Raw genomic sequence first — 13,755 nt, forward strand, 5'->3', positions numbered from 1 at the left:
TTAAACTACAGTGACACAGTTTGCTGCTGGTGTCAATGCAGTCCAGGCCAGAGTCAGGACATTCTTTCCCCAGGCAAGGACACCAAGACCTGGCTCTCCGTCTCCATCACTCAGCCTGTCCTCCTGGAGCTACGTGGCCAGACTGCTCATTGCCCCTCCCCACTCTGCATATGCTTAGATTTGCATAAAACAAAGACATGGCTCTGCCTGCAACACATGCCATGGCGAAAACCACTAAAGAAAAGATCAACCAGACCATACTATGCGCAGCCCCTCTGCTGACAGGTTGTCAGAACTCAGCATTGGTACAGAGCGGCAGCATGGCAAGGGAGCTGAGATTTACGAGGCTGATAAAGATGGACACCCTCATGGTTTTCCACTTTCATTCGTTTAACGTCCGAGCCTTTGGCATTGTTTATATTCTACATCCCTTAACAGTGAGCAGAGGGCACCTAATTCATACCAAAGACGTGGGAGGAGAATCAAAGCACTTAAAACACTTCATCTAAAGATGATTTGTCCTTGTCTTTCATGACGGCTTTTGTCCTGCATCCCCTACCGAAGTTGGGATGAGCTGGAGAAAGGCCAGACCCAACACCCCACTCAGACATAATCAAGTAAATAACACGGGATACAAATGCATGTACACACAAACACAAACAGTTTTATGCCACCAAGGTGGAAGTCATAAATACAAGCTCATGCCTTCTCTCATCTTCACGTGGCATGACCACGCACATTAAGAGGGTTTGCTTTCTTTCTTTGAACATCATGGGTTTAAATTAAGTTGAAAAATACACAGGATTATTGCGATCATGGAGAGACAGGCTGTAAATATAATGGAGCTGCATGAATTGGAATTAACAAACAGCAGTACGTTATATATGTCTAAACTGAGCTTAACGGAAAAGTAATAAAGATTATGTACATTGTGTCTCCCCAATTACATATGATAATACATAATTAATATTTGCGATGGACTTGATTCTATTGTGATATTAGACACACAAAAAACAATCATATTACAATATATATTACAATTGCATTATAACAATGTCGGAGATGAAGTTGTGTTTTTACCGGACCCTCTGACTCTGTGTACTGAAAAGGTAAGAGGGTGATAGATGTAAGTATTTTACTACCTCAGGGAGCCATGGGCATGGAGGAGTTGGGCTTGAAATCACAGATGGAGGAATTTTCTTGATGACCTGAAAGCAACAGATAAAATTGGACAAATGTGAGTGGATCATTTTTCATCAAGGCAAGTGAGCATGGTGTCATTTGCTCTCTCTCTCTCTCTCTTTCTCTCTCTCTCGCTTTCTCTCTCCCCATCCCTCCCTCCCTCCCTGCTGTGTGTCATTCGCAGCCACCCTGTCAAAAATGCACACTTGCTGATAAGCAATCAAAATCACAAAGAAACAAATAGATCCAATTGAAGCACAATTCTCTTTTACCTTGTCTTTCTGATGGAATACAGTACATGTATCATAGTAAGTGTTTGATGCGGGGAAATGTAAAAAATTTGCATGCAAATAGATTCTACAGGCAGAACCCATGCATCAAAACACTGTAACCACAAGAGAGAGAAAAAAAAAAAACTATATGGAAGCACAGAGTATTTTGAAGCGCAGAACATGCAAAATAGTTTTTTACCTGTGCATTTAGTTAAACGGCACAATTAATTGCTCAAAAGGGACCAGAGCAAATGTGCAGACACAGAGGAGGCTGGCTATATTTGCCTCCGCCACCACTTTATGACAAGCACTTTTCTCTTCTCAGAAAATATACAAATAACATTGCAGGTGCAAATAGTTATCCACACTGGCCATAAATGTTAAGTGAAAACATTAGCTTTGCTCTCGTCTGACTATATATGGATGCCAAACACGGCCTCTCCCAAAAAAAAATGTGTAAAATGACAGTTGTAAATTACACTGCGGCAAAGGAAATTTTAAATCACTGGATTTTCAAATAAATGCCATGTAGGTTTTATAAACTGCAGGGAAACCACCAGATGATATAAGTAACAAAGCAGAAAGCAGGCTATTGATTATCTTGATATGTGGGTTTTGAAGAAAATATTTAAATGTGGGAAAAAAAAAAAGCATTTATGTTGAAAGAAGAGAGTCTGTCGATCTACTTATTAGGTCTTCGGACAAACAAGTATTGTAACTGTAGAGTGTGTGTGTGTGCGTGTGTGTGTGTGTGTGCGCGCGTGTGTGTGTGTGTGTGCGCGCGTGTGTGTGTGTGCGCGCGTGTGTGTGTGTGTGTGTGTGTGTGTGTGTGTGTGTTTGTGTGCGTGTGCATATGCGTGCGCATGTGCCAAGGAGTTTCAGCCCTGTCTTTAATGGCTTTTTGGGACAGAAATTGAAAGTTGCACGTCATAATCAATAATTCTTCTCACATTATTTTAACACCGTCACCTCATGTGCAATGGAGGCCAGTGAGCGATATTTATTTAAGTCACAGATTCTTGGTTTGGGTCCATTTACAGACATATCAAATTACCCCAGCAAGTCCTGACCACCTCATTAACAACATAACCTGCAGCCAGTCTTTCAAGGACAACTCTCTAATGACACAGTGCCTATCCGCTTAATGTCTATTTGAAGCATGCTGTGACTTTCTACCTCCAAAAATGGAGAAATTTACAAGAGCAAAGTATACTCTGGTGGAATAAGAGCTGTAATTGATCCCTAGTGTACATTTAATTCTGAATGAGGTTTTCTTTTCTTTTTTTTTTCCGCCAGTGGCTCTGATATATTGTGAAAACATATAGAAATTCAAGAAAGTTCTTTTTAGACATGGAGCCGTCACCTGGCTGTGCTGAGACACCTGACCACTGCTATCGCATTCATGAACCCTTCAATCCACATTATTGCTTTTCACATTCTGATAGAATGGCTTCGATAAATTCTCAGTAGCCTATTGGACTCAGTGACTAGGCTCCAAAGCCTACAGTTAGGCAAATACAGATTTACCGCTCACTTTGAAATTAACATTTTGCAAAAGTTAAATGTTAATATGACATACTGAAAGACAAATAAAGAAATTATGACTGACTTTAAATTTCCGTGCAGTCATCTAATTTTGACTTTTGTATATATTCTCAGAAAACAGAAAAAAAATCTCGCTGATAATTGTATTTCTTCAAACATTTTGGTATTGTCAGGCTAGAGCATGCTGGAGTTCAGCATCTAATCTGACGCAAAAGAAATCTAAGTAATGGAACTTTATTTTCAGGGTCTTTGGGGCAGAGCCACGGTCATCCTATTAACCAGTTCAACTGTTAAACCAGTACAAAGCCTCGGATATGTATTAAATCTTTATTCCCTCTTGACTCTGTATATCTGGTTCTTCAGTTATACTCTTTACTGAGCGAGGCAGGGTCCAACCTGGACCGGTCACCAGCCAATCACAGGGCCTCATATAGAGACACGCCGTTCGGTCTCACATTCCCATTTTAGACAATATGTTCTACAGTCAACCTACTGTGTGTCTTTGGGTCTGTGGGAGGAAGCAGCAGAATCCAGAGAGAACCACACAGGATCAGGGAGAACATTTAGACTCCGCACAGAAAGGCCCTGGTCAGACATCGACGTCGATCTGGGAAGCTGTCTTCCTGTTAGGCGAGAGAGAACTAACCGCTGCACCGCTGTGGCGCCCGTTCACTATTTAGGCCTGTAATATAAAGCATTCCGCAGGAGCTGTGCACAGATGGAAGGCTTGTTGTTACTTTTTTTTTATTGAAGTTATTATATTTTTTTGGATTCCATAGTACCAATTATGTTGCAGGACTCTGATATAGTAAATAGGTTTTAGAAAAATTGGCATTGAGTAATCTTGAATTTACTGTGTGCTGTACCATGTCGGATGTGCATGTACATCTCATTCGGTGGACTCTGGGCAGAGGAAATGAGCATGAGCTCCCCAGGGCAGGGATTACTCTAATGACTTTGAGAGCAGCCTCGTGCGCTGTAACTTTTGACCTCCACTCATCCTCCTCTCTAAAAGATGACAAGAGGCACCCACTTCTATGCCTAGACACACACATAAGCGCACATGCACACACACGCACACGGCAACCTTGTGCAAACGCCAGTATTCGATCAAAGATGCAGAATAACAAACAACCAAAGCCGCAACCCTTCCTCTGATACCCTTTTAAAGATTTGATGAATTCATACCCTCCTCGCCCTCACTTTAAGCTCTATCAACATGCACACCGTGACTTGAGCGAACATCATGCCGCAGATTAGCTTGTCATCATGTAGGTGCCCAAGTGCCACGCGTAAAAACATCACAGCAAGATCATGATCAATAGATTTATCTTGTACATGAGAATAGCACACTTGTGCCACAGAAGGAGAAACATCTTTTCAGATCTTTCTCAACACTTATTTCCTTTCGCCTGGAGTGTGAAGTGATTTGAATCGCATGTCAACATCACATTGACAAGTATCACATGGAATAACATGCTGTGGGATAGGCGACAGCAAAATGGTGCAGGGGCCATTTGTCTATATGCGTATGCCAGTATGCGTGTGTTTGTAGTGTCATTGCAGGGAACAGGTTCTTAGTTCTTGTCCTTGGTCAAATGAAATTATCCTTCAAAAAATGGGAAACAGTCGCAATAAGCAGGCAAATGAGTTTAACAGGGGCATCTTTTACAGAATCCAAATCCTCATTTTTTTTTTTACATGCCTCTGAAAACACATCAAAAACTCAACACACAAACAAATGGCTTTTAAAGACCAAAAAGCCTAGCTGCAAAGTGGATTCGGGAAGAAAAAAAATCACAGTGGCAATTATGGAGACTCCTTCAGTGAAAATGAATTAAAGCAAATTATTTATCCCTCCTGAAGACCTCAAATGCTCCGTTGTTAATGTGAAATATCAAAATTTAGCAGCACTACTCCTCAGATCATATAGATGTAATTAGATAAATTGAGGAAGAGGGAGAGTGGCTGGGCTGTAAATTGCGTGGTGTGTGCATGCTAAGACCCTCACTGGCACAGCTGCATAGAACCGCTATCACAATTTATCATCTCTACGTCGCAGGAGCTGGTGTCCCACACCACTATTAATCATCAGCAAAATCATTTAATACAGCACAAGCCCAACCTATTGTCTCAGTTCCTTCGCTCACTCCGGGCTGATCAGCCACCACAGCAGCACAACTCTGAGGAAATCACACGCGTCACAAGGGGTTGCAAGAGGTGGATTCAGGCCGATTTCTTTTTTTCTTTTTTTTTTTTTTTTCAAATGGTGGAGTTAAACAACACTGCTGCTCGACAGAGCGGAGATTATCACATTGAAAAAATAATACATACATAGGTGAGAAGGTTATTCTTCACATGGAGTTTATCAGTCAACTGATATTTTTGGTTGATTTTCTTGGAAAGGCTTTGCATGTCCTCTTTTTGCAGCTCAGATCACACAGAGAATTATAAAAAAACATGACAGGAATGCTGAAAAAATCAAGATATAGATTTGTCTTAACAAAACTGAGACTCTTCTAACTGCATTTTGGCAAAGTTTTTTTTTTTTAAAAGATTAAAATAAATAAATAAAATTGTCCTGGAACAAGTGAAACAAAGTGAGACTATTCTTTCTTCCATCATGAAAAAAATCTTTCCTTACTGCACTTTGGAAAATTAACCTTTTCCAGTTAGACAGACATGAGCGAACACGATGACATCTAAACAGCAGTAAAATGCCAAGTCAGAAGTGATATCTGTAAACTCCTTCTGCCCATTTCTGTGACTGACTTACTTTGGCACCTTCTCCAGGAACCCCTCACATGCCTAGCAGGTCAATGCCCCTTGGCCCCCCTAACTCTAACTCCATGGTGCTCCGGGTCGTCTGACAAACAGGATGAAGTGGAGAAAATTTGGGAAAAAAAGTGATGAAAAGCCTAATGACAGTCAGCACAAAGAGTCCGAAAAACACAGACACAGATTGCCCAACACGTACTCTGATCAGGAAGTGAAAAATATGAAGAAAGGGCAAATGGAGGTTGCAAGTAGAACATGCGTTGCCAAGAACCACACATCCCGGCGACAATCATTTGGAGAAACAACAACGGTAATACGTTCACATGTATGTAAGACATGCATGGGAGATTTACACATTCGCACAAACATGAGCATGCATCCTTTCTCACATAGCCTGCAGACCCACACACCCAAACAAAGGATATGATAACAATAAATGAGTACATAAAACTGGGTTTTGTATTCTATATTTTTCTTTCTTATTACATTCCAATATTGCAATTCAAGAACCAATATAGTTTAAATATATAGCATTTGATTGCTTGATCATTGGTGATTCATAATGAAAGGTAAATTTCTGTATTAAAAAAGGTTATTTACTAATTTTAAAATATTAAAAAATCCAGGTATGATAAATAAGCTGAAAAATATAAACCATGTCTTCATCTCTCTTTTGTTCAGAACTCATATCACATCATTTTAACCTGACTTTCACTTAAACACTTCATATAAACTGCTCTGTCGCACTTTCTATAAAGTGGGTTAACCCGGATAACTTTCTATGTTTTTTTTCATAACCAATATGAGTAAATAAAATATACTTCTGGTTTGGTTAAACTAGTTTAGAAAATTTAATTAAAAGATACAATTTAAAAAACGAAGCTGTAAACGCCAATAGTTTTTAGAGTCCGGTCTGAACCGCGGGCCGGCCGTCTAAACACTCAGATCTGTCCTGCACTTTCATCACGTTTCATCCACAGCAAGACAATTCTCAGAACAAGTTCAAAAGAAAAGTGAGAAACTTGTTGAGGACAATTTTACATTTATTGCATATCATTTAATTGTATGAAATGACAAAACGAGCACATATGAACATCACATATGGTTAGTGAGTGAAATCATTTTGCACAGCAAAATATATATATACATATATATTTTTATAAAAGAAGATGAAAGATTAATTCACATACTTTCATTTTAGGCGAATGGAACTCCCTCTTTTTCTTTCTTTGAAGATGCAGGGTGTCAATCCCTGACCATTTAACAATGTCCAGACATTATCGACTATATTAATTATTATTGCTTTGTAAATACTGACTCCGTTAAGTACAAAACAATAGCCTCTCCCGAAGTGACTGAGAATCAAAATATCACTTCGCAACACAATACCAAACACGCTCTGGATATCATCGTCATATATATATATATATATATATATATATATATATATATATATATATACATATACATATAGATATATATAGATGGATAGATAGATATATGAATGATACTTTTATTTTTCTAACGTCCTTGGGATTACAGTTGAGGATACTTAGTGCCTTTCAGTCCTAATACAAATTTCCCCAAAAAAGTGTGGCAGCTGACTTTTAGCTTTGACTGTGAGAAATATCATTTTCGAACAATCCTTGATGAAATGCAATGATGTTGTTTGGCAGAGACTACATTATTCTGAAGCTCATGCTTGGGGGATTAAAAAAAGGGCTCTTTGTGCACTATACCGTTATGCTTATTGAATAAACTGGAGCTGAGCCAGTCTCCTCCAAACCAATGTCTTCAAATAAATTGAACAATACATACACTTTTTTCGCGTCTTCCTCGTCTTATCCTGCCTCAATCTATTGATCTTCATCTTAAAACTTTGTCATTAAATTATGTCTTCAATTTATTCAACGCCATCAAATGCCAGTTGAATATTCTTAAATAACAGTAGGCTTCGAGCAGCAAGCTAAATCTTCCAGGAAGGGGTGGGGGGGGGGTCCTTAATAGTGAAGACTTTTTTCTTTTCTTTTCTTTTCTTTTCTTTTCTTTTCTTTTCTTTTCTTTTCTTTTCTTTTCTCCACTCGAACCAGGACCCCCGCCGATTAACTTCGATCAGGGAAGCGCAGCCTGTAATGCCAGTCGACTGCTTCAGAACTGCGCAGATTCTATAGGTTTCCGGGAGGGGGCTGTGTGTGTGTGTGTGTGTGTGTGTGTGTGCGTGTGTGTGCGTGTGTGTGTGCGTGTGTGTGTGTGTGTGTGTGTGTAGGGGGTGAGGGGTGGGGGGGGTGTCCTGTCACTTTTTTGTTGCTGCCTCAAAAAAGTGACGAGGCCATAAATGAAGAATGAATGCCATGCTGGAGTCATCCGACAAAAAAAGGACATCTTCAAGCACAAAAAGAAAGGGTGGGAAATAAACCGTACATGTCCAGCATGCAGGGCAGTTCCACAACACATCTCCTCCCAAAGTAATGAATAGTTTTGTCATGGATATTGTCTTTTGTTGCTCAAAACGATAACAAGCGAACATATGAGATGAGGTGGAGTCAAACGGCAGGCTTTTTTAAAAATCCTCCAAGTTTGGCAGACAAAAAAATAAAATAAAATAATAAGACCAAAACATGTTGTCGATGTCGACGGGTTTATGCACATGTAATTACAACTAGAATGATGCAGAAGGGCTTGTTGGTGAACTTAAAAAAAAATAAAAATCATAATAAAAGTACACTGAGTGCTTGCATGCACTTTGTATACCGCCGCGTAAAGTTGGAGCAACTTTCAAAAACCGTCGTATTCAAACACTGCAAATCTAAAGAACGGTGGAAAAATATCGACGACAAGTTCTGTGTAATATACTGGGTAAGACTTTTAAAACAGAAAAAAATAAAATAAAATAAAAAGTTCCGCGAATAGAACTCTGAAAATAAAATAAAATAAAATGAAATTAAAAAAAGGCGAACGACAAAACCCTCCACATGTAAATGCAGTCGCAGAATTGAGCAAAACTTGTTTAAAAAATGTATAAAATGGAGAAAAAAAAACAAAACAGGTTCTTCGTCTGTTAAGTCATCTGCGCCAAATGAATGAGGATGAAAAAAAGTTTGATATTATTTGGAAACTGTGAAACTTTTCTCTCTTTTTTTTTTTTTTTCTTTTTCTCGCAATAATATGGAGACTCACATGAAAAACTCCGGGGACGAAGGGTTGTTGTCACTGCTGGAGCCGCTTTCTCTGAAGCCGTTGCTGACAAGCTTCTCATACTTTTCCTTGTACGCGTCCCTCTCCCGGACCAGCCTGGAGATCTCCTGCTTGAGGTGCTCGACCTGCTGCACGAGTTGCGTCTTCTCCCCCTCCAGGACGTGCCGCTGCTGGACCCGCTTGAAGCGGCAGGATTGCGCGTAGCCCCTGTTCTTGAGGGTCCTCCTCTTCTGTTTCAGTCTGATCACTTCTTCTTTGCTGACCCCCCGTAGCTGCCGGTTGAGCTCCCGCACCGACATGGTGACCAGCTGCTCGTCCGAAAAGCGCTCCTCTAGGCGCATGTGTGGGTGATTGGTCCCGGAAGAGCCGTTGGACTGGACGCCCGGCGCCTGGTGGTGGCCGCTGCCGTGGTGGTGGTGGTGGTGGTGGTGGTGCTGCGCTCCGTTCTGCGCCGCCGCCGCGGCGATGACTGCCGACACCACCGCCGCGGCGGAGCCCATCTCCTCTCCGGCCATGGCGCCTCCAGCTCCGGCCGCGCCGGTGAACTGCTGGCCTCTGGCGTAGCCATCGAACGACTGGAGCTGGTGACTGCTGTTGATCAGCGCTTCGACTGCGTCTTCGGGGCTGAAGCCCAGCGCCTCTGGATTCAGCTGCTGCTGGTAACCGGACATCCAGTAGAAATCCTCTATGTGTGTCTTCTGCTCGCTCCCCGAGCCCGGACTGGGCGCCGAGAAGCTTGGGGACGGGGGCACTGAGCTGCAAGGCGTGCTCATCGGGGTGGAAGACAAGGATCCCCCGGCGATAAGGCGACTGCACTGGCTGATGTTGCGATCGGGCTCCACCGGCTCCTTTTTCACTTCAAACTTCATCAGATCGAAGTCATTAACATATTCCATGGCCAGGGGACTGGTGGGCAGGTCGGAGTTGCTCATTGCCAGCTCTGATGCCATCCTCTTGCTGCTGCTGCTGTTGCTGCTGCTGCTGCTGACAGTCCTCCAAACGGGGTGAAGAGCAGCTGTCAAACTCGGTTGGCTTGGAACAACGTGAGCCAGTTTGAATGTTCTTAAACGCTTGTCTCGGAGTTGAAAAGAAAGAAAGAAACAACGACAAACCAAAAAACAAAAAAAACAAAACAAAAACAAACCAAAAAAAAAAAAAAAAAAACAACAGCAACTGCTTTTAGCTTCCCTTTCGCGGCCAAGTAGTTGCAGGCGGATATGAGTGTTTTCTCTTCGCAGAGTCTACTGCGCAGACACAGCGGTGCCGCGCACACGAGCAGCGGAGTCCCTTTTCAGCATGTGGACTTCGGCGGTTCTCGATTTCAAACATTTAACACTTTGCGCCGTCTTCAGGGAGACATTGCGCAAGCGGGGCGGGGAAGGAGAGCCGAGCGCGCACGGAAGTCAAGAGAGCGTAGCCCTCGCACGTCGGGAGCTGCAGAGCGGGGTGATTTTCAAGAGGGATCACACAGCAGTTGAGTTTAAGAGCGTTGTAGGCTCCCTGACGTCAGGCTGCAAGTGGGAAATTGACTCGGACGAAGAGCCAATAGGGTCGCACACTCGCACAGCTAATTAACATATTAGTAGACTACCGAAACGAAACTTTTCTCAACTGTCAAAGGCCATCAGCTGACTGTCAGCTGGGGAACTGCCTCTTAACTCTTTGGCTTCCGAGGGGCGCAGTGAACGCCACATCCATCACTGGGTCAAGTAAAGTGTATTTCAGTGTCGCCTTTTTTTTTCCTTTGCGGACGCGGGCAGCATGGGAGAACTGGTGTTTAAGGAGTTAAGGGGATGGATGGATGGATGGATGGATGGATGGATGGATGGATGGATGGAGAGGTAGACAGATAGTCAAATTAGTACACAGTGACATCGATTGATAGATAAATAGTTAGAGAGGTAAATAGAGAGGCTGCACACTATGTATTTTTTAATGATAATTTGTAAATGTAAGTTTTTACTGTTATTCAAAAAATGCAATTTTAACACACTAACACAGGTACTTACATTTCCCTCAGTGAAATATGTTAGTGGAAATATCGTTTATTTTATTATTTATTTATTTATTTATTTATTTATTTTTATTGTTGTAAATCCACCAAAGACACTTGTGAGTCATAAATGCAGATAAAGTCATAGATCGTGCAATGAAATAAATGCCGTCCAAAAGGTAAATAAAAGAAAAGAAAGAAAATAATCTAGAAAGTGGACTGGAGCTTGGTCATACACTCTCGCACCATTGTAAAACTCAACACTGCCACCTTTTGGGCATGTCAAAGCAGAAGATCCCCTTTCCAAGCACAGCAGCAGCACACACTAAGATCAAATAACGACACGTGTAGAGTTAAATAATAGAAAGAATGTGCCGGATGTTCTTCGTTTTTACTCTTCTATGATTTCAAAAGACCCGGCTTTATAAAAATATAAACACGGTTTTGTCCGGCGTTTAGACAAATAGAAAACAAGAAACACTCATAGTGTGAGTGGAAATGAAAACCAGTGTACCCAGTGTTCCATCCAAAATGATACAATGTCCTATGATCATAAAATCACTTTATCTAAGGCCTGCCCCTGGTGTTGCAGCGGAGTCATATAACCAACTCTATTTCATTGCTCTTTATCTCAGTTCAGAGGTCTTCCACTTGTGATTGTGCGCAGCATTGCCACTAGACTACTATAATCATTCAAGTCCTTCATCTTTGGTGTGTGTCTTTTCTCGAAGTGGTGACAATTGTGAAGTTGTGAGGACAAAACATGTTTTTGGGACACTTTTAATTATTTCTGTATGCTGAGAAATACGCAAACACATCATTGGTTTGTAATTTTACACTTACATTGGTTTTTCTGCTGGTGTGGCATCAGATTAAAATGCTCTTGTAGCAGATTTGCTTTTGGGTGTAAATCTAATGTGAAGCATGATAAAATTCCTGGTAATTCCTATTGCGTTAGCTCCGTCCCCATGTAGCCACCAGACTCCCGGATTAAGAGGACATCGCATTCATATAAAGATTTATAATCACCCGCAACACTGCCCCTCTGTCTGTTTTAATGGCCAAAATTGAATTAACTAGGGACACATGGCATATATGTTTTCAGTCATCATTCAATTTGTTTGGGAAAGGAGTGATGTAAACTTTACCAAGGTCTGTCCCGACTGACCAGCAAGTGTTGACTTTTTTTCACGGGCTTTCTAGACATAGCTCTGTCAAATAACCATTTCTTTCCTGGGACACAAGCCTATAATCATAGTCTCTCACTAAATGTATGATCTCATCTTTGACAATGTATATTTTTAGGTTCCTTGGTGCACACTATTTAATGATAGGCCAAACTGGTCTCATCCCTGCTGCCAATAGCTGTGGAAGATGATTTGGATAAACCAGCAGATATTTTCATATCCAAAGACAGTTCAGCGCTTCCTGTGGTTGTTCAACACCGGCCAACCCCTCAACACTGTCTATAAATTTCAACAAAAAAAGTCTCGCTGTTACATTAGGTGCACAGACATACTGATAAATTCAACGGCAGACTATACAATGAATAAATAATTGAGAATCTCAGCGACTGCTACTTGTATAAAAAGAAAGATCAGCAATCTGCTCAAGCACAGCTTAAAAACGAAATAAGCCGACCACGCTACCATTATCGCCCGTCACTGAAAATTGTAAAGGGAAAAATGGATACATCTGTGAACAAGTTAATGCGTGTGGCTCAAACAAAACTCAAATAGAACCCTATTGTTTCTATATCCGTGCTGATGCCCTGTCATCTGTTTGGGCTTACCTGCACAGCAGTGGCCCGTTCCCTGGGGTACGGCCACAGCAGAGCGAGACTAATACACAAACGAAGGGAAAGCTCATTAGTCATGACAGAAGAAAGTGGCAGACCTAATTTAGCTGCTTTTGTCCCTTTGAAGTTATTGATGGTACGGCGCTAAGCGAGATCTACATACGGATCAGGCTGCTGTGAACTGACCAGAAGTTCAAATGATGAGGTGAACGAGCTTTACCGCATGAATGTTACACGTTTCAAGTTCACGTGAGAGTCTCAGCTTTTTAAAAAATTGGTTTGTGTAATTTGTAAAGGTGATTCTTCATACATAATCAACATTAAATAATACTGTGTGGTTGCTCTCTTTATCGGCCACATTATTTCTAGCCTTTTGAAAACGCTCTGCAATAAATGTAAATGTTCAGGGTACTTGAAGTTACTCTGTCAGATGCTGCATCTGTGAATGATTATCATAATTATCTGATGTATCACCAATTTGTGTAGTTAAGACTACATTGGACAACCAATGACAGCACCGACAGGAAAAAATGTTTTTTGAGAATTTCAAACCATCAGTTTGTTTTGAACCCCAAAGAGTACAGTATTTATAGGTCTTTGAGGTGTAAAAGCGTGCCGATATATGACCAACGCATATTTTGGGCTTTGGTTTGTAAGGCTCCTCGGAGAGATCATGAACCTCACAAGAAAAAAAAAAAAGACATTGTCTTTTGTGTTGGTGATACAGATGAAAAAGAAGATGTCGAGCAACTTGATTCCATCAGTCTTAATCAGAAGGCTTTTTAAAACTGTGAATTATTGAATCCATTTTTGAAGGCTCATATTAATGTTTGCAGAGAATTGTCGATAATATAACATGTGAGAAATGCGATACCTAAACATAGCAATTAAATGAGGAATGTCATTCAAATTGGGTGTTTGCGCTGCTGGTATCAGTCTGTGCACTTCTCTTACTGGAGACTGATAGAGGTGACTGAGTGGAGAGTGCAGAG

The 13,755-nt window shown here is 41.2% G+C and overlaps 1 protein-coding gene across 1 annotated transcript in view; it reads right to left on the reverse strand.

Annotated features, from left to right (window-relative positions):
* The window catches only part of mafa (MAF bZIP transcription factor a), a 68,765-nt gene extending 58,573 nt beyond the window's left edge, over positions 1–10,192 (reverse strand). The window contains exons 1-2 of the mRNA XM_086174630.1: positions 8,955–10,192; positions 1,143–1,208 (exon numbers count right to left, since the gene is read on the reverse strand). Coding sequence (XP_086030756.1) covers positions 1,181–1,208; positions 8,955–9,922 — 996 coding nt within the window. The 5' untranslated portion in view covers positions 9,923–10,192 and the 3' untranslated portion in view covers positions 1,143–1,180. The remainder of the gene's footprint in view (positions 1–1,142; positions 1,209–8,954) is intronic.
* Positions 10,193–13,755: the final 3,563 nt, after the last annotated feature.

Source organism: Fistularia commersonii, chromosome 27 (assembly GCF_037954325.1).
Source record: "Fistularia commersonii isolate RoL2024-O1a breed Wild chromosome 27, RoL_Fcom_v1.0, whole genome shotgun sequence".
Lineage (NCBI taxonomy): Eukaryota > Metazoa > Chordata > Actinopteri > Syngnathiformes > Fistulariidae > Fistularia > Fistularia commersonii.